Raw genomic sequence first — 24,516 nt, 5'->3', positions numbered from 1 at the left:
TTTGATTACTCACAATAAACTAGAATTAAATATAAACTTTCTGGATTTCAATAATGGGAATCTTGATCTATTTTTTTTTGTTAATGTACTATTAAAAGATTTCTAGAAAAATGATCAGATTTTTCTTTTCATGGACTGGACAAACCAATAGGTTGAAATAAATAATTCTTCATTGATTAGTCACAAGTCCAGATTTTAGTTAGCATAAAATAATTTTTTGTAACCTAAAATATTATTTCACAATAAATACATACCTAGACCTAAGCCTTGTCCACTCGTATATGGATTTAAGTCTGAAATCCACTTTACTTAGGACCTCTGCACTTTAAAAGTTTGGGTGCTTGGGTTTAATTTTAACTTTTTCACTTCATGAACACTAAAAAGTTTTGTTTCTTTCCTATATGAGGTAGAGTTTTGTAAAGAGTTTTAGGTTTCACAAAAATATCTCAACTAATGATTCTTTAAGGTTAATTTCTCACTCAGCTATTATTTTATTTAAATCATTTTAATGTTTCATGTTAAATAGCTTACGTTAGAGATTAATTAACCCAAAAAATGGATAGGCCTCGCTTTTAATTTGTTCTCAAATGTACCCATTAACTATGCTTTTTTAAGTAAAATTCTCCAATATATTTTTGTGATGTTTTAATACCTGGATGTTATAAGATGAGTGATATAGTCTTTGAATAAAAAAAGATATAAAGTGTTAGGTCAATTATATTTTGGTTGTAAAAGGCCAATTTTTATATCAATGACTTCGTTTTAGAGGGGGGGTTCAATAGAGGTGATTTTGATCTTCTAACATGTTGAAAATATAGACTGGGTCCTTGAATTTTATTTTGATTAGTTTGATTTATGTTTTTTTTTAAATTGATTAAAGAGTGTTCATGAGTTGGAAATGTCTTTAAAAAAATATATATAGGATGTTTTAAGGGTAATTTTAGTTTAAAACATGTTAAAAATTTGTTTTTCAGGATCCCAAAACTCTGATCCTAACTTTTCAATCATCCCTGATGACTGACTGGAATTTGAAAAACGAGATAATATAGCTAAAACTATTATTTTAACTTGAAAACTATGATGGATCCTAGGTACGCCTAACATTTTTGTTAAATAGTTCTCAACTTTTTTTTTTCTTTTTTAATTTTATAGTAAATTTATTTTTAAATAATTTATTAACATAATTTTTAAAGAATTGACTAACTATATCATATATTTCAAGACACATTACAACTTTTATGGTAATATTAATAATTATTTTATGGATAATTATAAATTATGCAAAAATAAAAAATCTTAAATTTTATTTATATAGATGCAGCAAAAATATTGATTCATCTGTTTTTAATTGAAACTTTTTTTTACTGTTATAATAAGCTTTGTAATTAAAAAACAGTGCTTCTGATAAAAAAACATATTTTTTCAGGATAAAAAAGAAATACATGAAAAAGGAAATATAATTTTGATTCAACGTATATACCTTTTCTCTTTGATTCAACCTATTATAATTTTTATTAATATTTTTTTCATAAATTACCATTAGTTTATAGTTAATAAATCATGCTACTAATAAAAAAGACATTTTATTGTAAAAATAAAAATAAATTACATAAATGAAAAATGATAATTTTGACTAAAAAAATGTATCTTTCCTCCAATATTTTAATTATTGCCTCTCTTACAAATATATATTTTAATTCTTACATAATTAAATAAAAATAAACTATGAGAACACGGGGCACTATAACTAGTACTATAAACTAAAAGATCTTGGTCTTTTAATGTAGCTTCAGCAGTACACTCCAAGATACAATCAATTATGAATTGCATTGTTCCTTGCAACTCAATTAATAAAAGTTCAATTTGGCTTTAAAGTTTTTGAAAAAGCTTAATTTAGTCCCTTTTTTTATTTTGGTCCTTATAATCTTACGTGTTTGAATTTTTGTCTTAAAACTTCATATTTTTATGTTGAGTCCCTAAAATGGTAGTTTAGTCTGGTCCCTGGAGTTTTCACAACAATTCAATTTGATCTTTGAAAAAATCGATAGTTACATATTTGCTCCTGTAGTTTTAGACGTTCGCATTTCATTCTAAAAATTCATTTCCTCATAAAACCTCATTTCCTCCATGTTCCAATACCTAAATGTTAAAGAAATTTAATTTGGTCCTTTAAGTTTCCACAAAAGTTCGATTTTGTTTTTAAATTTTTTTATTTTTAGATCTTATCCCTTTGAAATTTTAGATATACATTTTTTATTTAGTCACAAAACTACATTTTCCTCATTTTTCACTCTCTTAACATGGAGAGAGAAGATAGAAAATCATTGAAATGGGGAGAATGTAAAGAAAGATTTTGATCATCCATATTTCAACCATAAAAAAAAATTAATTTTAATATTAATGTGTTGTCCATTTATTTTTTTAAAATAATAATAATAAATAACATGTCATATGCTCAATTGGTTTTTTTTTTTTTTAAACATCAGGCTCCATGACCTAACCTTCCAGGATGCGAAAGCTTGGCTTTTTTTTTTAATGGCCAGGCTCGTTTGAACTTTCTTTTGAAGCCTAGGCATGCACGAGCTTCATTCACCTGAACCTTAAGATCTTTTATATATTTTAAAATAAAATTATCTTTAAATAAATAATTACAATTATATTTAAAAATATCATCTGATTATGCCATTATCTTTAATAATATTAGAGCTTTTTATGATAATATTTGCAATTATTTCAGGAATAATTATATATAAATCTTTTTTTAAAATATCACACACACACACACACACACACACACACACACACACACACACATATATATATATATTGCCATTGTGAAGTTTTTATATAGTTTTTATGAATTAATTCTTTTTTATTTTCCACACAGGAGCATAAAAAATATCAAAATATCTTTTTGTTTTTTGAAATTAGCATTTTAGATCATGATAAGTAATAATTTAAAAATGCTACTAATATGTTTTTGTCAAAAATAAAAAAAAGTATTAGATGAAGAAGGAAAATTAGACTTTGACTAAGGAAACATATTTTTTCTCATTAATTTAAATTATTATAAATTTTGTGAATATTTATTTTATTTGCTTTAAGTTTTTATTTGAAAAATCATGCTGTTAATAAAAAATACATGTTTACTGAAAACATGAAAAAAGATGCATTGATAAAAAAAACCAGGATTTTGATTGAAGAAATACACATGTTCTTTTGAATTTAAATCCTTTGAACTCTTTTAAATATTTATTCTAATTGCCAAAAATTAAATAAACTTATCTTTGAAAATGGTCGTGTTGCATTCACTCTTCACTTTACTCCATGGTTTATTACATATATATCACTATTAAGTAGTAAGATTTTTTATAGCTTGCACGTATAAAATATTTATATATGCATTTTTTTATTAAGAAAATTAACCTTTTGTTCTAGTGTTTAGTTATAGCTAATAATTGTTTTATAATTTATTAATTCATATATTTTTAAATTTATTATATTAAATGTAAATATAATTTTTTTTATTTTTGTATTAATAAATTTTATAATACCAAAACACAAATACATATGAAGTTGATATTTTCACTTCCATTATAAATTAATTTAGAATTTGAAAATTTGAGATGATATATCTGTTTGTTTTTGTATTTTAAAATATATATTGTTAAAAAATTATTGTTAAAAAATATTTTTTTTTAATATTTTTAGATATTTTAATATAAAAAATAAATTTTAAAAATAAAAAATATTATTTTAATATATTTTTAAATAAAATATATTTTAAAACAAAACCACTGCACATTAAAAATAATTAATTACATCTAATTCAAATAATGCACGCCTATGCGTCATAGGTTCCTAACATATCCCATCATAAAAAAAATAATAAAAAAAAGGTACGGTGTTGATGGAAAGAGCCGCGGCAGCCTAAAGCCAAAATGAAGCTGAGCACATAATAGAATAGTCTCGTAACAAAGCCTGTGTCCCCACATCAGTCACGTCTCTCCTCCCTCCCTACCCTACCCGAGTCCCTCCTCGTTTATATCACAACGACGAGGAGAGATGTACCCGAGCTACAAGGAGAGAGAAAAGAAACGTAGCAGTAGTAACGAGTAAATTGTTTTTGGGCAATTCCTCTCTCCCTGTCTCACTCTCGCTCTCGCTCTCACTCTCACTCTCGCTAACTGTACAAGGTAACCACTGCATTTATCTTCTTTTTCATCTATTTTATGAGAAAACCAGCGGAGGAGAAGCCACTGAACATGATGACACCAGGAGGTTTGTCAGGTCATTTCTCACATTTTTGTTTCTTGTTATTTTTACCTTTCTGGTGGATGCGTACTAAAAAAATCAAAGGTGGTTGCTTTATCTTCCCTTTTGGGTTCTCTTCGACAATGCCTGTCATTTTATACTGCTTGGCATCTGGGTTTTGCTTCTCACATTCTTTCCTTTTGTCACGGTACCTTTTTCTTTCTTTTTTGTCTCTCATGATGAATCTTTACAATGTATACTGGGTAATCGTTGAAATTTCCTGGATTTTCCCTTGACTATTTTAGACTCTGTACAATATATATATATAATGCATGTAAGTTTTGCTGTAATATTGTCATCATCTACAGATAAGCTGTTAAGACTTAAGACACCAGATATTTGCACGAACTTTTATGTGGTTTCTGGTTGTTCTAAGCGGTGATTGATCAAATTTTAATCACGTTTCTATAGGAATGAGCTTATGAGCCCTTCTATGTGTGCTAGTTAATACATTTTGTTGACTGGAATTGCAGACTTAAACAAACAGTCTTATTCTGTATTAGACAGTAAGAAATTTCATTGCCAGTGTTAACCTCTTTTTACTATATAAAATTATGCGTGTTAATTTTCAAGAGCTCGTTTAGTAAAGTTTAGTGTGTAGAATTAATACTGGTACATGATTTAGAAGTTGAGCTGCCTTAATTAGAGAGAGTGTTGAGCTAACAGAAATTATTAAATTTTTTTTTTTTAAAATGATGCTTGCCCTTGTTAAGATCACGTCCCTGCTTCCCAGCACATGATAATGGCTTGCTTGCTTGAACATGGGCTCTGGAATTCTGCATTTGCTTTTGTTGTTTTTAGTCCTTTTGTGCTACTTGGTCGCATTTCATAGTGAAGGATCATTGCTATTACTGCCCCTTCTTTCCTTCGCTAATCAGCAGAACACTAGGGATGATAGACCTTATCTGCATATATATGCTTTGGGGTGGTGGTAGCCTGTCTTCTATGCATTGTTTATTTGGTTATTGTGTCGCAGGCTTTGTGCTTGACCCTTCAAAATGCAGTCAGCTAAGTTTGGGAGAGAGAAGAGAACTTGTTCGTGAGATTGCCCAATGGTCAAAAGATGCCCCTGAGGTTCTTAGTTCATTCACCCGTAGGGAGCTTCTTGAGATTATTTGTGCAGAGATGGGTAAAGAAAGGAAATACTCAGGATATACCAAGTTTCAAATGATAAAGCACCTCCTAAAGTTGGTTTCCAAGACGTCCAAGAGGAGCAGTATAGGCAATATTATGGCTGTTTCTCCTGCCAATCCTCAAGCTGGATTTAAAAGGCCAAGGAAGAAAGAATCTCAAGCTCACTTATCAATTGACCTGAATTTTGTTTCTGCAAAGAATAACAGTGAAGAATACATCAAAATGCAAATATGTGAAAATGCTGCTTGCGGAGCTACTTTATCTCCTGGTGATGCTTTTTGCAAGAGATGTTCTTGCTGTATCTGTCATTACTATGACGATAACAAGGATCCCAGTCTATGGTTAACCTGTGGTTCTGATTCTCTTGGTAAGAGATCATGCGGACTTACTTGCCATCTAATCTGTGCTTTGAAGGATGAAAGGACTGGAATTATGAAGATTGGTTGTCATTCAAAGCTAGAAGGAAGTTTCTACTGTGCTTCTTGCAGACAAGTTAATGAGCTGATGAGGTAAGAGGTGTTTTTAATCTTCCATTCTTTTTTGCCCCTAGACACACGTGATGTTTAATTATTGTTTAGCATTAAAAAGATTGTCAATTCTTCATATGTCCAAACAACAAGCCAAATCTCGAACTGGTCCAAGATCCAATAAGGTTGCTCAGCTGGTAGATTTACTGATGACGCCCAATTGCATATTTGGCGTTTACAGGAACTGGAGAAAGCAATTGTTGGTTGCCAAAGAGGCAAGAAGAGTTGATGTATTGTGTCAACGAGTCCTTTTGGGTTACAGGATGCTCACAGGAACCGAGCAATACAAGGAAATGCAGAAGAGCATGGAAACTGCCTTGCAATTGCTGAAAAATGAATTGGGACCTCTGGATCTGGTGTGTTCTAAGATGGCACGGGGAATTGTTAACAGGCTCTCTTGTGGTGCTGAGGTTCAGAAATTGTGTGCTTCTACAGTGGAAGCTTTTGATTCAATGTGCGGTGGCAGTTATCATGGTTATGTGGAAAAGAAAGAGCCAGCATGTGCTGAGGTTCCGAAACTGTGTGCTTCTGCTGTGGAAGCCTTTGATTCAATGTTTGCGGACAATTATCATGGTTATTTGGAACAGAAAGAGCTAACATGTAAGTTCATTCTCACAATTCAAGTTCCAATCACTCTAAAGAGAACAGGTATGGACATTATGCTGTGGCCACTAAAATGATGTCACAGGTCCAATCTTTACTTTTGAAATGATGGTATTTCCAAATGAGAGGTCTGCCATTTACTTATGCTGTTAAAATTTGTTTTCAGCTTGTCAGATCCAATTTGAAGAATCTTCCCCTAGGCTACAAGCAGGGAAGGACATAAACGAGAACAAGAATGAAGGGATGAACCTTGGATCATTTTCTCCCCCCACTCCTTGTAATTCCAATGGGATGCAGGAAGTGTCAGGCTTAGATTGCAAAAAGCGAGTAGACGAGAGTGCTTATGAATATTCTGTGAGAGTTGTCAAATGGTTAGAGCTCAGAGGGCACATAGCTGAAGATTTCAGAGTAAAGTTCCTTACTTGGTTTAGCCTGAAAGCAACACTGCAGGATAGAAGGGTGGTCAACGTTTTTGTGGATGCTTTGATCGATGACCCACGAAGCTTAGCTGAGCAGCTCATTGACACCTTCATGGACAAGATATGCTGCGATAAAAAACCAGTTCCTTGGCACGGGTTTTGCACCAAGCTGTGGCATTAAATACTGAAAACATAAACTCTTAGCCAGGTGGAAAATTTAGATTTTCATCCAAGTCATCTAGGATTTTGTCTGTCAAGCAAGCTGAATGTGCACCAGCTGCTTAATTTTGTTACTAGATTCAATTAATATTGAATAGAAGACTTAACGTGCATATGTTTGTTGCCTACGCATACTTCGACATGCTCTCCTAAACAAAACTCCTCTGGCGTAGAAGAATTTCCACGTGAGATTATTAATACTCAGGAAAATGCTTTCTGTGAATGTTTTGCAAAGAGAACAGTAGACAACATTATCCTAGACAAGAGATGAATCTATCGGGGCTGTTGCCCTTCTAGCAAGTCTTTCCGTGTTACTTGCACTTACTGATTGTCTAGGTCTCATGTATATAAAATGGCTTAAACGTTTTTGGGGTTTGGCTGTATTCCCTGTTTACTGATTATCTTTTATCCACGATGGCGAAATCACACTTAACGGGTTTTTACTTCTTTTGATACTAGCAAAGAACTGTTAAGAGGTTTTGGAGATGCTTTTCAAAACTTATGCATTTTACTAAGTATATCATTCATATATGACTTTATATTCCGTTCTAACTGGTCTTTAAATACTCGGTCCGTCGTCTTTTGGTAAGTAGCTCCCAGGTTTTTAAGCTCGAATGGCATGGCCTTGTAGTAAAGCATCCTCATATCTGTAACAAAGGATTTTTTTTCTTCATCTTCAAGGTGTATGAGAGTTTGGTGATAACCTGAGTTCAAGCTTGGGGAAATTAGAAACTCAAAGTCAATCGTCTACCTCTAAAAGTTAATTTATTTTCTTATATATTAACTTCTACCTCTCTTCTTGAAGTCCCTTTTGTTTTTGGTCGTATGGGTTAAAAGAAATTACTTCTATTCAACATGGGTGCAGCTTACTCATGGTTTATGCCTATAGTGTTAGAAGGTACGAAGGTGGAGTTATCGCCATAGATCTTCAGGAAATGTGTGAGGGCTCTTTACTGTACAAGGTGATATAAACTCTATACTGGTGATTGTACTAATTTATTTGCCTAAAAGTTGAACTTCTACAACTTTCTGCCATTTCTGTACATCTTTCCTTTCTTTATTTCACATGACTCCCCTAATCCTGTACTGACATAATCTTTTTTCCTTGAAGACAAATGGAGGTGCATCTTCTTGATGCCATTTGGTTTCTCTAAATAGCAGCTACCCCTTTTTCAATGGAGAATTCCGTGCTTAAATATATAGTGCTAATGTAGGCATGGATCCCATTTATAAGGGGTCTGCCAATTATAAAATTGCAGGCCAGATGCATCTTGATGACTATGAAGGTTTGCTTTAGAATCTTGCACATGGAATAAATACGTATAGTTATCGGTATTTCTAGTGCACTCTCAATCAGTACACTCCTTTCTTTTATCCTAATCAATTTCATTTTAATCAGGATCAATCTAGAGTTGACTATTCCCATGTGGTTTTATAACATATTTGAAGAGAATGTTTATTGCATTGCCATTATCCACCAGAAACCTATGTACTTGACGATTGAAGAGGATTGTGCTGATTACAAAGGCATCGATCCTCAAAGAGGAAAGTTACCCTAATTCTCCATTATCTTCTGAAGTAAACACAACTGGTTCATCCCACAAGTTTGGAGTATGAGAGGTAACCAGAACCTACTTTTCATATGATTTTTTCTTACAAGAGTCTCTCCTAGTGGATATCCCACCTAATATCATATTAATTTCAGACAATGCCTCATGGTTTGTACCTGTCTCCTCTCCTTTGGTCACGATGGAAACCTTTATTCACAATCCGCTCGAGACAACCTCTTGTTTTTATAAGCCTTCTTATCTCCTTTTTTAAGGTAAAAAAATCTTTGATGTCATGACCCTTATATTTATGAAACAAATAGTATTGTTTCTGATTCTAATTCTTCATTTTCATATGAGGGGATGATTCGCATACCTTTTCTTTTAGATAGTTGTAAAGACTCCAGCATAAAGTGGTGTTCAATGGTGTGATTTAGAGCTCTAGGAATATAAGGTGGTTGTGCACAGACCCTTCCCCAAGTTTTTCTTGTATGTTTATGGGCTATATAGAGACTGGCCATGATCTGGTTGTTCATCACTCCACTTGCAAATATGTGTGTGTATTAAGTATTTAATAATGAAAACTCATTGATATGACTATTGAAATTAAGTTTTTACTGTTTCTGACAATTGAAGCTAAATCTCAATTTTAATGGATCTGCATTAGGGAAAAAAAACCCTTTAATGGCTCAACAAAAACTATAACTGTTCAATGAATTTTTTTTTTTAACATTTTAAATAGAACTAGTAGTGATTCATGCTATGCTACGTAACAAGGTTGGATTTTCTTTTTATGTAAAAATTCATATTCAAGTGGCGCAAGCACGTTTAAATAAGAAATAACAATTTACAACTCTGGTTATAGGTATGATTGGATTAAATAAATTGATTTTATTTTAATTAGATGATAAAAAATAAATAATAATAATAAAAAAATAATCACAATAACCTTGAAAAAAATAATTTTCTAAAACAACAAAAAATGATGTGGCTCATTAAATATAAAAGGATGAAATTAAATTAAAAAAGGTAAAAAAAATTCATCCGAGTCAATCCGAGTTAGCATGACAAACTTATAACCCAAATATTAAAGGTCGAGCCAACCAAAGTTAATTTACCAAACCCACAACTTATATCAAGAGATCAAAATAACCCAATAGAAAATTAAATAAAAAAATCATAAAAACTATTTTAAAAAAAAAAAATCAATGTCAAATGAAAAAAGTTAAAAACAAAAATGATGTTAACCCGCATTAACTTTTTAAACATGTAACTTGGATCATTAAATTAAAATCATCATATCTGAAAAAATTATAAAACTCAATTCTTAACTAGTAAAATGTTAAAAATTCAATTATATAAAAGAATCTAAAATTAAAAATTAAAATTAAAATTATAAAAATCAAAATTGAGTTGTTACAATTATTTAATTTATTTTCAGAATAGAATAGCTTGTTTGGGAGACCTTGTGTACCGGTATATTACTGCAGACCAATTCTTTGCAAAGTGTCTGCTTGATTGGCTTGACCTATCATATGTTGTCTTGTTCATGGGTGGTGAATTGATATTGTATTATTATATTATTGTGAATAACACCTCTAAAAAAAATAACAAAAAAAAACATGAAAAATTAGGCAATTGAAAGACATTTTACATCAATTAAAAAGCTTTTAATAACCCACAAAGAAAACCCTAATTAAAAGACAAGAAAGACAAAAAATTAGGCAATTGGAATAGTTTTGTTTTACATCAACTTTAAAACCTCATAAAAAAACCTAATTAAAAAAAAATTGGTTCTATGTTCTTTAACAAAATAAACTGAGCTCAACCAAACCAAAATTAATTGTTTTGAATTGAATTCCAGATCTGTTTGGTTTTAAAATTTAAAATAATAGTTAATTAGTTATTTTTTAAAATAAAAACTGAAAATACTTACGCAATAATCTACAAAAAATGTGCAATAACAGCTACCGTCGCAGATCAAGCCCTTCATGAATGGTCCCCACCTTCTGTTTTTCCAAGATAGAGTGGTTGTTTGGAGATTATTGGAATAAATACTCAAAAGGATGAATTGCATAGTTCATGCGGTACAAAGGAATGGTGGTTCCTCATGCTCTAAATTCTAATCGTAACTTTGAAAGAGCAAATTTTGACGATCTGTAGCTTTTTTCTGGGTCATGGTGGCCGTTGGATTACGTATGCTAGTGTTCTTGACCTAAATGAATCTAAAATAAAATATAAGGTAATATTGAACTGATGCATTGATGAAGCAGGGACCAACAATTTTCTGGCAACTGAAAAGGTCAGCCTCGAAGATCGGAAGCTAAGCTCTATAATAGGTGGACAAATGGTCCTTCTATCTCAACCACACTACACGGTTTCTATTTTTAGGGCACAAGACCATGTGAATCACTGTTACTCTTGGAGACGCAGTTCCATCAGAGAAACATGATTCATGTCTCTTAATTGCAGATCCACTAACGTAAGATAATGGCTCCAAAAATAGGATTGGGACCTTTTTTCAATGTTCCATTTATGTTCATTGAAGATTTCAAACTGCATATACATGATTATTATAAAATTAAAATGACAGTTACTTGGCTCAAAACAAATATTGGTACGTGGACCATAAACAGTCATCTACAAAAATGTACTTGAAATATCACCCCTGTTTTAGTGTTGCAGGAAACTTTCTGGAGTGGTGCCTTCAGCATCTAAAGATAGCCAAGTAGAGAACGGAAAAAGGCCATCCTTTGGCTATTATGCCTTAGATGCCTGCTTGGGTAGGCAATGATTCCTCTTCTTCTTTTGGAATAAGCGCAATGATCCATGATTGGAACCCAGTTTACTACCATAGGCGAAGAGACATTCCATGAGCAGCAGTCATACATTGGGTGCATCATTGGTCGCTTCAGTGAATGCGGCAGAAAGATATTCTGCAAGGGTTTGTCCAGAAGTGGACTTGTTAGAAGACTCTGAAATTCTTGGTTTCTTCACGCTAATTGATTTTGGAAGCCAGGAATTTGAAGAGACAGGTCCATTCAAATTTTTCCCCGGATCATCTAGTCCTCTCCACAAAACAGGTTTTAGATGCTGCCATGGGTCTTCAACCATAGAGTTATCATGAAAACATTCTGGCTCCTGTGTTTCATTCAGTGCAAAGCCACGAGAACGAAAGCCTCGCCCTCTTCCACCACTCTGACCAAGACCTGAACTGCTATCCCAGTATCCCTGGCCTCTTCCTGAACTAGCTGGACTCCCTCCATAACCTGAAACAGGGGATGGACTGCTCCATACTGCTCCAAAGCCAGGATTCCCTTGATGAATGGGATATGGTCTGGAAATTCCTCTGTAAGGAGTAGAGCTATGATAGCTTGCTGGGCCACCTGGTCCATTCCACATTTCAGGAGTTCCTTGATTCATGGTAAAAGGTCTAGCAAAATTGCTTGGGGTTCTATAGAAAGCAGCATTGTGATATGGTCCTTGCCCTGGATACATTCTCTGATTGGGCGAATAATTGCTTTGCATTTGATTCGCAGGTGAATAATTGTTTTGCATTTGATAAGCAGAAGAGGGGGTCACTTCAGGGTTCCTTTGACCTTCCAAGAAAAAAAGAGATTATCACAAAGTTCTAAAGATTGTCTACCACCCCATAGAGCAACAGGGTATAAACCATGTTGTTTTATTTTTAATCACCATCAGCCAAAAATAAAGGAAAAAAACTATCATCCATGCACAACAAAACATTTCACTACATGAGCTTAGGGCAAGCACCCAAAAAATTCCATCCATGTACAACATTTCAGAATGATTTCGGGCAGCCAAGTTCTCAACTCAACCACAAGCTAGCAATAATGATCTACTAAAATATTACACACTGCAAAATAACACTCCCACCCCTGCTCCCCAAAGCCACTTAGCCATGCTTGGCGACATTCGACTGAATGCCCCATGAGCTGAAGGCGGCCAAGAGTTAGTTGATCTCTATTTAATATCTCTAAAGCTCCATATGACATCTATAATATATACAGAAAGTGGAAAGCACCAAGAAAATTGCAATATGCGTACAGGAAAAATAACACCCTTTACATTGAACAAGTTATCTTACTTGAGTATTAATTTTTTCATCATTCTGTACTCCAGAAAAAATCACAACATGTTACATTACCATGATCCTTTATTTGCTAACATTCCAAACAACAAAAATCAAACATGAATTGATTCCATAGAAACTTTAGAAAGAAATAAGCTGTTCAAGCAGTATCCTACCTGGATGGGGAGAAGAAAACTGTGGCATAGAAGAAATATTATTTGGAGGTCTAAAACCTCGTGCAACCTGGTTAGCAGTAGCAGTCCTCTTTCGGTCGGAAGAAAATGCTGCTGAAGGATCTGTATAAAAATCAAACCTTGGAGCAGCACTCAACTCCTCCAGTGCCGGCTGAGTTGCAGGGTTCTCAAGAAGCGGATTAGCAAGCAAACCTGGCACAGCAGAAGTTTCAACATTATCATTACAAGTTTCAGCCTGTGCAGAAGCTACCGCGCGCATTGCTTTCAACCTTTCACTTCTTTTTTCTGCATCCTCCATTTAACCTAAGAGAATAAACATCCAACTGGTTATAGTTATTAGTTGACAATTTAATCCCAGATTCTTAAAACCCCAAAAAAATCCATTAACCATGCAGGATCACAAATTTCATAAAGAAATAACGCTTATAGATATGTGGCATGAAATCCAAACATGAAAAATTAATCTCAAACACAACAAGAAGGGGAAAAAAAGAGAGGATATCTTCAATTAAATATAAAAATACCTGAAATCGAGAGTCCTTTCTTCTACTTATAAACCCTAATGAGAAATTGCAGTTTGAGATAGCAAGCAAAATCTTGAAGAGGCAGAGACAGCAGAATCTTGAACGCTCCCGTCTTTAGTTAAAAAGCCAGCGGGTTCTGTCTTCTCGGTTGAAGACGACGGGGTTGTTAAATACCTGTTCGGTTGAAATGGATCTGGAAGCCCAATCTAGTTTATAAACGGGCCTTTGTATTCTAATAGGATAACTGGTCCCCCAAATTGGAGTTTTAGTTGGCTGGGCCCATTTGTGAAATTGTGGGACTATCCATGTTTTGAGATTGATTTTGTCGAAAAATATATCTGCGAAAGCCTCGAATCATACGGTTATCATTTGTCTAATGATCAACATTATTGTTTTTAAAAGTATTTTTTTATTTTTTTATTATATATATATAATAATAATAAAAAAATTTAAAAGTAGTTTTTGAAAACAAAACAAACACACAGAATAACAATGCACGCGAGTGAGTTTCCGCTAAAAAAGGTCCAGTCTCTCTGTCTCACACCACCACTTGTTTTGCCGTCGACAAAGTAAAAGGCAACGAAATCATCGTTCGATCAAGCTTATTATCATCGCACTTTTCTTGCAACCTTCTGGAGACCAAAGAGAGCGAATAAGTACATCATAACCATGCTCACCAACGAAGGATTCTCAGGTATATATCATACAATATTTTCTAGAGCTCATGGTTTTGTTTTAGATCTCTGTTTGTGTACGAGGGCTACTATTTTAATATGATGGTTACTGAATTCCCCTTTTTTATTTGCATTTCTTCTTTTTGTATTTTCTTAAGTAAAAATAAAACGTAGTTATAGTTAGATGCAATTTTGGAAAGGATTTCCTTAATCTTATTTAATTAAATAAATAAAATGTTAATTATACTATTCTTGAGGAAGACCATTGGCTGCTTGAGTTATTTTAACATCGCGAAGACTCACGAATCAGTTGAACGGATTGGAGTAGTATTGATAAATTAAGATGGAAACAAATGGGTGCCTTGTTAGAAAAATGATTTGTTTAGTGAGAGACAGACAGACTCTTATTTGTTTTGTCATATATCTTTCAGGTGTATCGAATTGCTATGTGTTCAAGAGCCGATTGCAGGAGTATGCACAGAAGGCTGGCTTGCCTACTCCTGTATATGAGACAATCAAAGAAGGCCCTTCCCATGAGCCATCCTTCAGGTCCACAGTGATTGTGAAGGATGTTAGATATGATTCTTTACCTGGTTTTTTCAATCGAAAGGCGGCAGAGCAATCGGCTGCCGAGGTTGCTCTTGTGGAGTTGGCTAAAGCTGGTGAAATTAATGAATCCACTTCTCAACCTGTTGTGAGTTTAGCCTCTACCATATAATGAAAGTTCTAACTTCGTTTTGGTTCCATAATGCTGTGTCGAGTCTGATATAACACAAAAGGTCATTGCTTTGCTTCACTTTTTATCTCTGCATTTCATGCTATAAAGATATTCGGAGTTTTGGACGTCAGATTTGAAGTTATGTTAAATATGCTTCTCCTTTACTAATTGTTATATTTGTTGCATAAAAGGCCATGGCTGGACTTTTTGGAAGCCACAAAATGCCCTAGCAGCTTCCATGTAGCTAAATATTAGTGTAATCATTGTCATTTCAAGTTGTTACTTTTGTGCCTTCTGATTTTGGAGTGGACTTGATCCTTGAGTGTTAAGGCTTGTTGGCATCCATAACTGCTCCTGTCTAATCGATGAAGTTGCAGGTTTTCATGTGTAATGTGAGGTGGTCATTATTGCTGCACTTGAACTATTCATAGTGTTCTCAGGTATTTTTCTCCCACCTGACCTTCATTGTTTTTCTCTTCAGCATGAAACAGGATTGTGCAAGAATCTACTTCAGGAGTATGCTCAAAAGATGAATTATGCAATTCCATTATATGAGTGCCAAAAGGATGAAACACCTGGAAGAGGACTTGTTTTTAAATGCACCGTTGAGATTGGGGGGATTCGGTATATTGGAGCTTCAACTAAAACAAAAAAGGAAGCAGAGATCAAAGCTGCTAGAACTGCTTTGTTAGCAATCCAATTGAGTGGATCTGATAAACAAAGTGGCAGCTCTCAATTAACGGTAATTCCTTGCAGAAAGAGGGGAGTTGAGGCTAGTTTTCAAGAGGAGGCGGAAAATGTTCCCAAGCCAAAGAAGGCTCGGTTTAAAAAGAAAATGTTGAAAAAGAAACTCTCTGGGGACAGGATAAACAATGCTCAAAGTGAACTCACTGAAAAATTGAATATAGTGAATGGTCAATCAGGATCAGAAGCAGACCAAACAGATAAATCTGCCATCCGAGGAGCAAATTGCAAACTTTTAACAATGGAAACAACAATGACTTTCCAGGATGGGAAGTCAGGCACCAACTTGAATGAGAGAGAAACATTTGATATTGAAGGGGTTTTGACTTCCTATGATACTGGTAATCCTGAAAGTGTGCAGTTGACCTCTCCGAATTTTAATCAAAGCAATCATGGGACTGGTGCTGAAATATCAGCCAAATCTAATGCAGGCACAGGTAAGGTTACTGGAATTATAGAGGTGGCTTCAATGGCAAACAATTCTGTCCTCGCTCAGATAGGGGCTTCAAACGCTTAAAACCCATGGAGAGAGAATTGCAATTGGTGCCGGGCAAGGGTAGGGCTTACTGGAAATAGATAAACGTTTGGTTTCTGAGATGATAGGGGTGGAGGCACTGGGAGTTTCAATAGATTAACATTATGAGAATTTCAGGTCATCGGCTGAGTAAGTTGTCCTAAAACATTGGCTTAGGGAGGTGAAATCTGTTAACAATATTTGGCATGCATCCTTTCCACTGCTCCATCGGTGTGCATTTACATGCGTTGGCATCTTTGAAGCGGCGGTGGGAGATTATATGAAACATTTGTACCCTCACCAGGTATCTGCATTTAAACTACTTTGATCAGCTCCTCTATACAAGTATTGTTTTGGTAATACAATTGTCAATGGTAGTTGATGAGGATGCATTTCTAATGGTGCGGTGTGTATTATTACAATGAGTTGTGCTTTGTGGAATTTTGAAACAGGGGTTCGTTGAGCACGCATTCACTCGTGCTTGTAAAATCCCAAGCAACTTTCTCAATTTACAATATTTTATGATGGAAGGCGTTCCCTTTTCCAGTAAAAACAATGTCATGCTGAGCTTCTAGGCTTCTAGCCTCTCCACATCTAATAGGTGGTGCGGGTTCAGAATGCAAGCTTAGACCAAGTCATGGGACGAACGATGCTTTGAATCTCGTTGTGCTATACAACGAAGCATTAGAGAAACTACGTGACTTTACAATTTAATTGCAATTTCTCCAGGCATTTCGATGCCTTTCCGACACCATCTTGTTAGGAACTTTCATTTCCCAGCACAACAGGCTATACTCTCAGTGGAAAGAAAGAACAGCAAAAAAAAGAATGAACCTGTAAGAGTAACATTACAATAAGGAGTCATTGGACATGGACGAGATTGCATGGGTGAATGCCATCCAGAATAACATGGATGCAGTAGATGGTTTTGGCTGCCAAATACCTGGACTGGAAAGATTTTGCAACAAAGAAATTCAACCCAAGGCCAAAGTGGCCTTGAATCTCTTTCATTAAATTCCTTCCGAGCCCAAAGCGGCCTTGAATCTCTTTCACTAAATTCCTTCCGAGCCCAGTAAAATATAATATGATAATAGCACCTGTAAACAGGCCTGATAACGCAAGGATCTATGCGGCTCCGTTGTTGTCCGTGGCACCGAAATTGGTCCTGCCCGGCCAGTTAACTTGGATATCCGGATCCAATTCTTTATGAATTAGGAAAGAGCTGACTTGACGTGACTTATACAACCTACTTAAAACTTGGTTTTTTATTAAGAATAAAAATATTTCAAGATGATGCATTTTAATCTTTTTTTATATATATAATGAAACTACGCTGTGTTGCATCGACTTGATTATGTTCAAAAATCTCTTTTTAAAATCTATTTATTATTTAATTATACAATAATGAAAAGCTTCATGTCCAAGAAAGTTACCGGATAATTAAAAAAAAATTCATTGTGATATGTCGCATAAAAAGAGTGTTTTATAATTTTATATAAAAAGGTATAACCTTATTTGGAAAGAAATAAAAAATAAAATTCTATTTAATCAAATAATATCCAAACAAAATTTAGAGGCAATAAATTTTTTAAAAATCATCAAGGGTGTTAGAAAGAGTACTTGCTAATATTATTAAAAAAAAAAAGGAGCCATGATCCTAGTATTAAAAAGGTGAAAATTATTGGTATTTAATATAAAAATCTTAAATTATTTTTTACTTAATCTTTTTTAATGGGTTTAAATTAAAAATACAAGGAAAAACAACAAAAAAGCATGTGGGTCAGCCTACATACCTAGCCTTAAAAGGAGGTTTGTGGAGGTCATGCCAGCATACTCATCTTTCTTTTTATCTTTACAGTAAGGGGGCAAGTAACACGTCATTCATTTCTTTTATTTTTTAAATCTTTTTTAAAAATAGATGACACATCACTCTACTAGTTTTGCTTTGATCACCTCAAGTGCCTAGAAATTCAAGATCCACCATCTTAGCAAAAAAAAAAAAAAAAACTCATTTCAACCCTTTTTTTGTTTAAAAATACCTTATAAAGTTCATAACCCATATTTAACCTCTAAATGGCATTTAATCAGTTAAAAAATAAAAAATCAACTCAAACTAAAAATGAATTCTTGAGCTATTATTTATTAAAAAAAAACAATATTAAAAGTTAAAAACACTTTAATAAAACTTATCTAATTATATGAAACTCACTAACATCAAAATTAAGTATTTTTTTCCATCAAAATGTGGGAGACCATTAAATTTGTCTCTCTTGTAACACATTCATGTAACTTTCTTTCATCTTTTTTAAATTCAATAACAAAATAAAGTTTTGTATTAAAACAGAAAGTGATGTCGAACTAAAAACAAAAAATGAATTTAAATTCAGCCAAACTGAAAGCAAAAAATATTAAAAACGGGTCCTTAAACAATTTTGAAAAAAAACCCTTCAAACTTCTCTTACTATTAATTTTGGTCCCTGAATTTAGTTTTTTTTTCAAACAACAAAATCATTTTTTTTATATTAACTCAATGTCTATATATTTTTCTAAGATCTAGAAAACTCCATAAAATAAAACAAACAACAAGTTAAATCCTTTATTCAGCGCAATATATGCAAATATGAAATTAAAAGAAAAAATATTTACATGAAACAAATGAAAAAGGAACAACAAAATAAATACTATTTTAATAGAGTATTTTCCCTTGATAGCATAGTTTTAAAACCCGGCCCGATTCGATGGATTGACACAGGACCAAGAGATAGAATCGGGCCAGATTGAAGAAAAAACAGGAGAAGAAAAAACTCGGTATGACCTAACAGGCTGATCTAGTGACCTGGTTGACCCGGCAAGACCCGATTGCAACACGTTGACTTTTATTTTGTTTTTTTACTATAATAATATCGTTTTGATTAAAAAAATTTGACTCAAACGACCCAATAACCTGATCAAAACCTGAAACCCGGACCTATCACCGAGCCGGGTCTAAAAACTATTCTCGATAGCAACAGCTAGCACAGTAAATGTAAAGGAATCACCAGTGCTCTTTCTAGAAGCTTAGCACCCCTCCGGCCTCCCTGTATATGATCAAAAGACCGAGTGAGAAGTTTGCTAGTCACGCGTCAACATACTTTTGGATTGAGAGTGGGAAGCCTCTTCGGTCCAAACCAGAAATGGGCAAACCTTGGAACAAGGGCTCACAGTCTCGCACCTACTCCCGAACTATATTCAACGGCTACCTTCTGAGATATTTAAATCAAATAGTTCTAGAATCAGGAGATGATAAAGAAGCCAAGCCAAGTCTTAAACCACCCAAAGGAGAATGGAGAATAGTCAACTTTGAAGTCTTGCAAGGGACGTGATCAACTCTCCTTTTTTGTTTGAAATTCTCAAAGATTGTTGATACATTCGTCTAATAATTTTCGATAAATTTCAGTGTTTTCAAAATTTAAAAAAGGTACATGGAAAAACTCTCTAGACTGTTCATTGGAACATTATTTTGGTGTGTTTAACACTAGTTTACGAGGGTATTATAGTTTTGTTAAGAGGCTCATTTATCACTATAAAATAAAACGAGAATAAATAATATTTTTTTATTTTAGTTGTATTGTGAACCAATTAAAATACTCTTGAAAACAAAAAAAAACCAAACTTTATATCCAGGGATATTTTCATATATTTACAATGATTTTTTTATTATTATAATTTAAGGTGAATGGTAATTTGGTATTTAAACAAATATAAAAATAATAAACAATTAAAATACAGAGTAAAACAATAAAAATACACTAAAACTAGAAAAATTTAAATACAAGGTCAATAGGTATTTTCCGCTTTTCACAATGGGTTTTTTTTTGTAATTATCAGCTTATAGAAAATTTTGTGTTTAACTAAATAAAAAATTAAAATAAAAGGAGGGTGAAGTGTACGACATCCAAAAATATCCTTTTGTCATATTGTTGGAATCGCCACTATATCCTCTTCTAGTTGGTGTGGCGTGTGTTGGCGTTGGTGGTCTGATTTGTCGCTGATAGATCTTTTTTTTCTTTTTTCTTTTTTCTTTCCTCCTTAAAACAGCTTGACTCTCTTTATTGCTGGTATTTCAACTTTTATCCTTATTCTTCTAATTTTTAATTTTTGTTCTTGATCTTTTTATAAAAGTTTTATTTGTTTTTAATTTCATCATTTAATCACAATTTACCAAATATAAAATTCTTCATTTTGGTTCACATACCTTTTATTTCTTTTTTTTTCCTTAATCCTTTTATAAAAGTTTTATTGATTTTTAATTTCATCATTCAATTCAAATTAATGATATTATATTTTCTAATTTGAACTTTGTTGTTTTGATTTCTATTTTTTTTCTTAGTCATTTTGTAAAAGTTATTATTCTTTTCAATTTACACTTCAATCAAAACATTGTTTTTATTTTTATGTCTTTTTTTTATTCTTATTCTTTTTTATTCTTTTACTAAATTGATTTTTCCTTTTAATTTCATCTTTTAATAAGATAAAAAAATTATTTTTTAATTTTGATCTTTATTATTTTAATTGCTATTTTTAAATTTTTTTGTATAATCAAGAATTTTTTTCTATATTTAATTGATTGAAAATTGGACTCCATGCTTTTTTCAGATTGGGCACTTGGGGTCTAATAACCTAGGTGATGGGTTCAAAAAGTTAATGCGAGTTTAACGGGATATCTTAGGTTGGCTTAGCCTTAATTAATAGGGTTACATGTTTGTCATGTTAATTCAGGTTGACCAAGATTATTTTTTATGTTATTTTTTACTCTGTTTCGTTCTTCCATGTTTAATGGGTTATGAATCCATGTACTATCTTTTCCTCTTTTTTTTTGTTTAATTGAATTAAAGCCAGTTTCTTTACTTCATGTAGGTTTGTGACCCGAGTCATATTTTTTCTTAAAATAAAACATGCATGTAACAACTAAACATTATTTTTTACATAAAAAAATAGTTCAGCCTCATGGTGAAAGACGAGCATCAAGGCTAGTTATAATATCAAATTATTTAACTTTTTTTTTTTTATGATATAGTCAAACATTAAAAAATATTTTTTAACTTATTTTCGCATGATCAAATATAAAAAATTAATTCACTTTTTAAAAAAAGTCATTTTCAAGTAAACAATCAGGATATTTTTTTTTATGTTACAAAATAACAAGTTTGGGTGAACTAATTTTTTTTTATATGAACAATTTTAAAACTAAAATAGTTTTCTTAAAACAATAAAAATAATTGTTATATTTTGTTTTTTGTTTTTTATACTAACAACAAAACTATTATAATACCATCAAAACCACCACTATAACTGTTCACTAATATATTCTAATTTCATAATTATAATTATCATTATCATCATTATTAACATAATAATATTATTTTTATCATCGCTTGTATAACCACCTTCTCTTATTTTAAATTATCATTATTACTATTTACCGTGCAATCACCATCATCGTTAACTCTATACCATTTACAAATATATTTAAACAATTATATAAATTTGATATCATTATAACCATTATTATAACTATTATCTTCATTATTACGCTATATCAACCATTATTGTATTGTTATTTTTACTAGTATAATTACTATACCGCTACCATGGTCACCATTCCACAATCATAATTAAACTAAATGTGCTGTATCATTAGTTTTATATTTTAACTAATATTACATTTTTAAATTAAATAAAAATTTATATAAAAACATTTTATTCATGTATTTTTGTTAAAAAATAAAGAAATTAAAAAAAACTATAAACAAAAAATAAAATAAAAATAGATTTTTTTTTGTTTGTTTTATACAAGCCAAAAAAAAAAAAAAACAAGAGAAGATGATACCAAATATCCCTTTCGATGTCGATTTCGGATTTTCTGCAAGATAATTAGACTGTTATTATTATTATCTATGAATAAAAACAAGTTGAATGCTGGCCGTTAATCCCATATGAACTAAACCATTTTATGCGATAAACCATTTCACTAATCAGTAAGATTATTGTTTTATCTACAATATTTGCTTGTAATTTAGTAGAACTTGAAAGAAAGAAAGAAAGAAAGAAAATATTACTTGAGGTTTGAGGTAACCACAGGATACAAGGGCTAAAGGAAAAGCTACTCTTGCTCAATTGGATTGAGCATCTGAAACCTTTACCAATTATTCTAAAAATATTCAAATGGTCAGCATCTGCCCAAGATTACAATAATCTGTTGTTCAAGTCTTGGATCAGAATTGTAGACACACAGAATTCACAAAAAGAGGGAGGGAGGGGGGCATATCTCCTCGTTTTCATGTTTACTAAATCAACTCCCCTTTTCATTTGAAGAGAAAAAAGAAAAAGAAAATACAATACTAAAGGTTTCTGCAAGAAACCAGAATCAAGAAAGACCAAAAGCCGTTAAGAACGCAGGAGGCCCAATTTCTCTTTCGCCGAAGCCAACTCAGGCTGCAACCTCAAAGCCTCCTCATAAGCCTCTTTAGCTTCCTCTATCATTTTACTTGCCTCGTAACACTCACCTAACAAACAAAACGCTTTCGCATTATCCTTATTCAACTTAACTGCCTCGGTCAAATCCTGAATCGCCGGTTCAACTCGTCCGCGCCGATTCATCCCCATCGCCAATTCAGCCCTCTTAAACAACGCATCCCCTTTCTCGCTCGCGCTTAGCGACTTAACCGCCAGCGGCGACAGAGCCACGTTTATCGATTCCAGAGCTGATGTTCTGAACCCTTGCAGATCGAGAGATAAGGCTTTTAAGATGTGAGAAGCGGCGTCTTTGGGGTCGAGAGAGATGGCTTTGTTGGCTTCGTCTTCAGCTTGTTTGGCTAACGAGGTAGCTGTGGACCGAGAGTTGGAGGGCGATCTGGCTTGAGCGATAAGCTGGGCGCCAAGAACGAAGTGGCGTTTGGCTTGGAGATCGGCGCGGTTACGGTAACGGAGTTTGGAGAGGAATTTTTGAGGGATGTTATGCATAGCTAGAAACATGAAAACTCCCAGCAGGATTAGACCTGCTTGTAGCAGAAGATCGAATATCATTTTTCTTTTCTTTTTTCTCTATTTTTGCGTGTTTTTTTTTTTCTTTAGGGGGGGGGGGGGATTTGTTTTTGGAGAGGAAGAGGAAGAGGAAGGGGGGTGATAAGTTGTTGGGATAATAAGGACCGTTGCTGTCGTAGATTGATCGAGGGCAAATGAATATAGCCGCCCTTCTCTCTGCTTTATTATTGACCTATATATGGCGATTTGCTTTAACTTCACAATTGCCGTTTGTCTATTTCGTCTCCTTCTGGATTGTCAGATAATATGCTGGTCTGAGGAAACTAGGAAACTGGAGGGGTGTATAAGCTATCTTTATTTACTGGATAGTATTCTTTATTTACTTGATAGTATTTTTTTAAAAAAATAAATTAAAATTTAAAAATATAAATTATTTTTTGATATTTGGTAGTGTAATGGAAAATAAGTTGGAAAATACTTTCTAGTATTTGGTTATATCATGAAAAATAAGCTGAAAAATAACTTATTAATGTTTTATTTTCTCAAGTTTATTAAATAATGAGGAACAAATCTTACAAATTAAAAAGTTGAATGATGATGAAATTGAAAAAAAATATAATTTTATAAATGATCTCAAATAAAATAAAAATAAAAGATGAAGAAATTAAAATATTAATAATTAACATTTCATAAATTATTTCAAATAAAATAAGTAACAATCAAAAGAATGAGGACCAAATTTGATAGATAAAAAATTTCAATAAGAAAATGATAAGGGAAAAGCAAATAACAATTATAAAAATGAGGACCAAAGTTAATATAAAAATTAAATTTTAATAGATGAAATTAAAAAATAAATATTCAAAACAAAATATATATAGCAATCAAAAGTTTGAGGACCAGATTTGATATAATCAGCAAATAATATGACATTTCTAAATTTTTCACAACTTTCGGAAAGTGTTTTCCGCCCAAATTTTTCAGGAAAACACTTTCCTGAAAACCAAGCCAAATTTTTCTTTGACTGTAAAATGTTTTCCGTTGACCAACTTTCCTAATAACAAACAAACACATGAAAGTTTGGAAAGTGATTTTTCTGGAAAGTGAATTCCAAGAAACAAACATGACCTTAGAAATGATATGAATATTTTTTTTAAAAGTGTTTTTTATTTATAAATATATTAAATTAATAGTTTTATGTTTTTTTAAAATTTATTTTTAATATCATTATATTAAAATGATAAAAATATATATATAAAATAATTTTAA

The 24,516-nt window shown here is 32.6% G+C and overlaps 4 protein-coding genes across 6 annotated transcripts; 2 read left to right on the top strand and 2 right to left on the bottom strand.

Moving 5' to 3' along the window:
• The first annotated feature begins 4,088 nt into the window (after positions 1-4,088).
• On the top strand, positions 4,089-7,329 carry LOC133691488 (VIN3-like protein 2). Of its 3 annotated transcripts, none has more exons than XM_062112015.1 (4): positions 4,089-4,281; positions 5,291-5,957; positions 6,157-6,575; positions 6,745-7,329. In XM_062112015.1, exons 1-4 carry the CDS (start codon positions 4,233-4,235, stop codon positions 7,176-7,178), a joined length of 1,569 nt encoding a protein of 522 aa, XP_061967999.1. In that variant the 5' UTR covers positions 4,089-4,232; the 3' UTR covers positions 7,179-7,329. The 3 variants fall into 3 exon arrangements, with proteins under 3 accessions (XP_061967999.1, XP_061967998.1, XP_061967997.1); XM_062112014.1 differs by having other exon boundaries at positions 4,089-4,290; XM_062112013.1 differs by lacking the exon at positions 4,089-4,281 and having other exon boundaries at positions 4,469-5,957.
• Positions 7,330-11,254: 3,925 nt separating this feature from the next.
• LOC133690945 (protein SICKLE-like) lies at positions 11,255-13,732 on the bottom strand. The gene is made up of 3 exons (XM_062111227.1): positions 13,575-13,732; positions 13,033-13,353; positions 11,255-12,362 (listed from the first exon to the last, which is right to left on the bottom strand). The coding sequence occupies exons 2-3, from the start codon at positions 13,346-13,348 to the stop codon at positions 11,647-11,649; spliced, it is 1,032 nt and encodes a 343-aa protein (XP_061967211.1). The 5' UTR covers positions 13,349-13,353; positions 13,575-13,732; the 3' UTR covers positions 11,255-11,646.
• A 312-nt stretch (positions 13,733-14,044) lies between these two features.
• LOC133691239 (double-stranded RNA-binding protein 1-like) lies at positions 14,045-16,754 on the top strand. The gene is made up of 3 exons (XM_062111663.1): positions 14,045-14,268; positions 14,680-14,942; positions 15,448-16,754. Exons 1-3 carry the CDS (start codon positions 14,244-14,246, stop codon positions 16,225-16,227), a joined length of 1,068 nt encoding a protein of 355 aa, XP_061967647.1. The 5' UTR covers positions 14,045-14,243; the 3' UTR covers positions 16,228-16,754.
• A 5,541-nt stretch (positions 16,755-22,295) lies between these two features.
• Positions 22,296-23,487, bottom strand: LOC133690830 (uncharacterized). The gene has a single exon (XM_062111099.1). It carries the CDS (start codon positions 23,287-23,289, stop codon positions 22,651-22,653), a length of 639 nt encoding a protein of 212 aa, XP_061967083.1. The 5' UTR covers positions 23,290-23,487; the 3' UTR covers positions 22,296-22,650.
• Positions 23,488-24,516: the final 1,029 nt, after the last annotated feature.

The sequence above is a fragment of the Populus nigra genome, chromosome 4 (assembly GCF_951802175.1).
Source record: "Populus nigra chromosome 4, ddPopNigr1.1, whole genome shotgun sequence".
NCBI classification, from domain to species: Eukaryota; Viridiplantae; Streptophyta; class Magnoliopsida; order Malpighiales; family Salicaceae; genus Populus; species Populus nigra.
The sequence above is the reverse complement of the archived record's forward strand: the minus strand, read 5'-3'. Positions and strand labels throughout refer to the sequence as shown.

What these genes read in the sequence shown, in the direction of transcription:
- LOC133691488 (XM_062112013.1), top strand. Translation starts at nt 5,206, where the DNA reads ATGATAGACCTTATCTGCATATATATGCTTTGGGGTGGTGGTAGCCTG. An exon ending in CAAGTTAATGAGCTGATGAG is followed by an intron (nt 5,958 to 6,156) that starts GTAAGAGGTGTT and finishes TGGCGTTTACAG; the next exon opens with GAACTGGAGAAAGCAATTGT. An exon ending in GGAACAGAAAGAGCTAACAT is followed by an intron (nt 6,576 to 6,744) that starts GTAAGTTCATTC and finishes ATTTGTTTTCAG; the next exon opens with CTTGTCAGATCCAATTTGAA.
- LOC133690945 (XM_062111227.1), bottom strand. Translation starts at nt 13,348, where the DNA reads ATGGAGGATGCAGAAAAAAGAAGTGAAAGGTTGAAAGCAATGCGCGCG. An exon ending in GTTTTCTTCTCCCCATCCAG is followed by an intron (nt 12,363 to 13,032) that starts GTAGGATACTGC and finishes TTTTCTTGGAAG; the next exon opens with GTCAAAGGAACCCTGAAGTG.
- LOC133691239 (XM_062111663.1), top strand. Translation starts at nt 14,244, where the DNA reads ATGCTCACCAACGAAGGATTCTCAG. An exon ending in CACCAACGAAGGATTCTCAG is followed by an intron (nt 14,269 to 14,679) that starts GTATATATCATA and finishes TATATCTTTCAG; the next exon opens with GTGTATCGAATTGCTATGTG. An exon ending in AATCCACTTCTCAACCTGTT is followed by an intron (nt 14,943 to 15,447) that starts GTGAGTTTAGCC and finishes TTTTCTCTTCAG; the next exon opens with CATGAAACAGGATTGTGCAA.
- LOC133690830 (XM_062111099.1), bottom strand. Translation starts at nt 23,289, where the DNA reads ATGATATTCGATCTTCTGCTACAAGCAGGTCTAATCCTGCTGGGAGTT.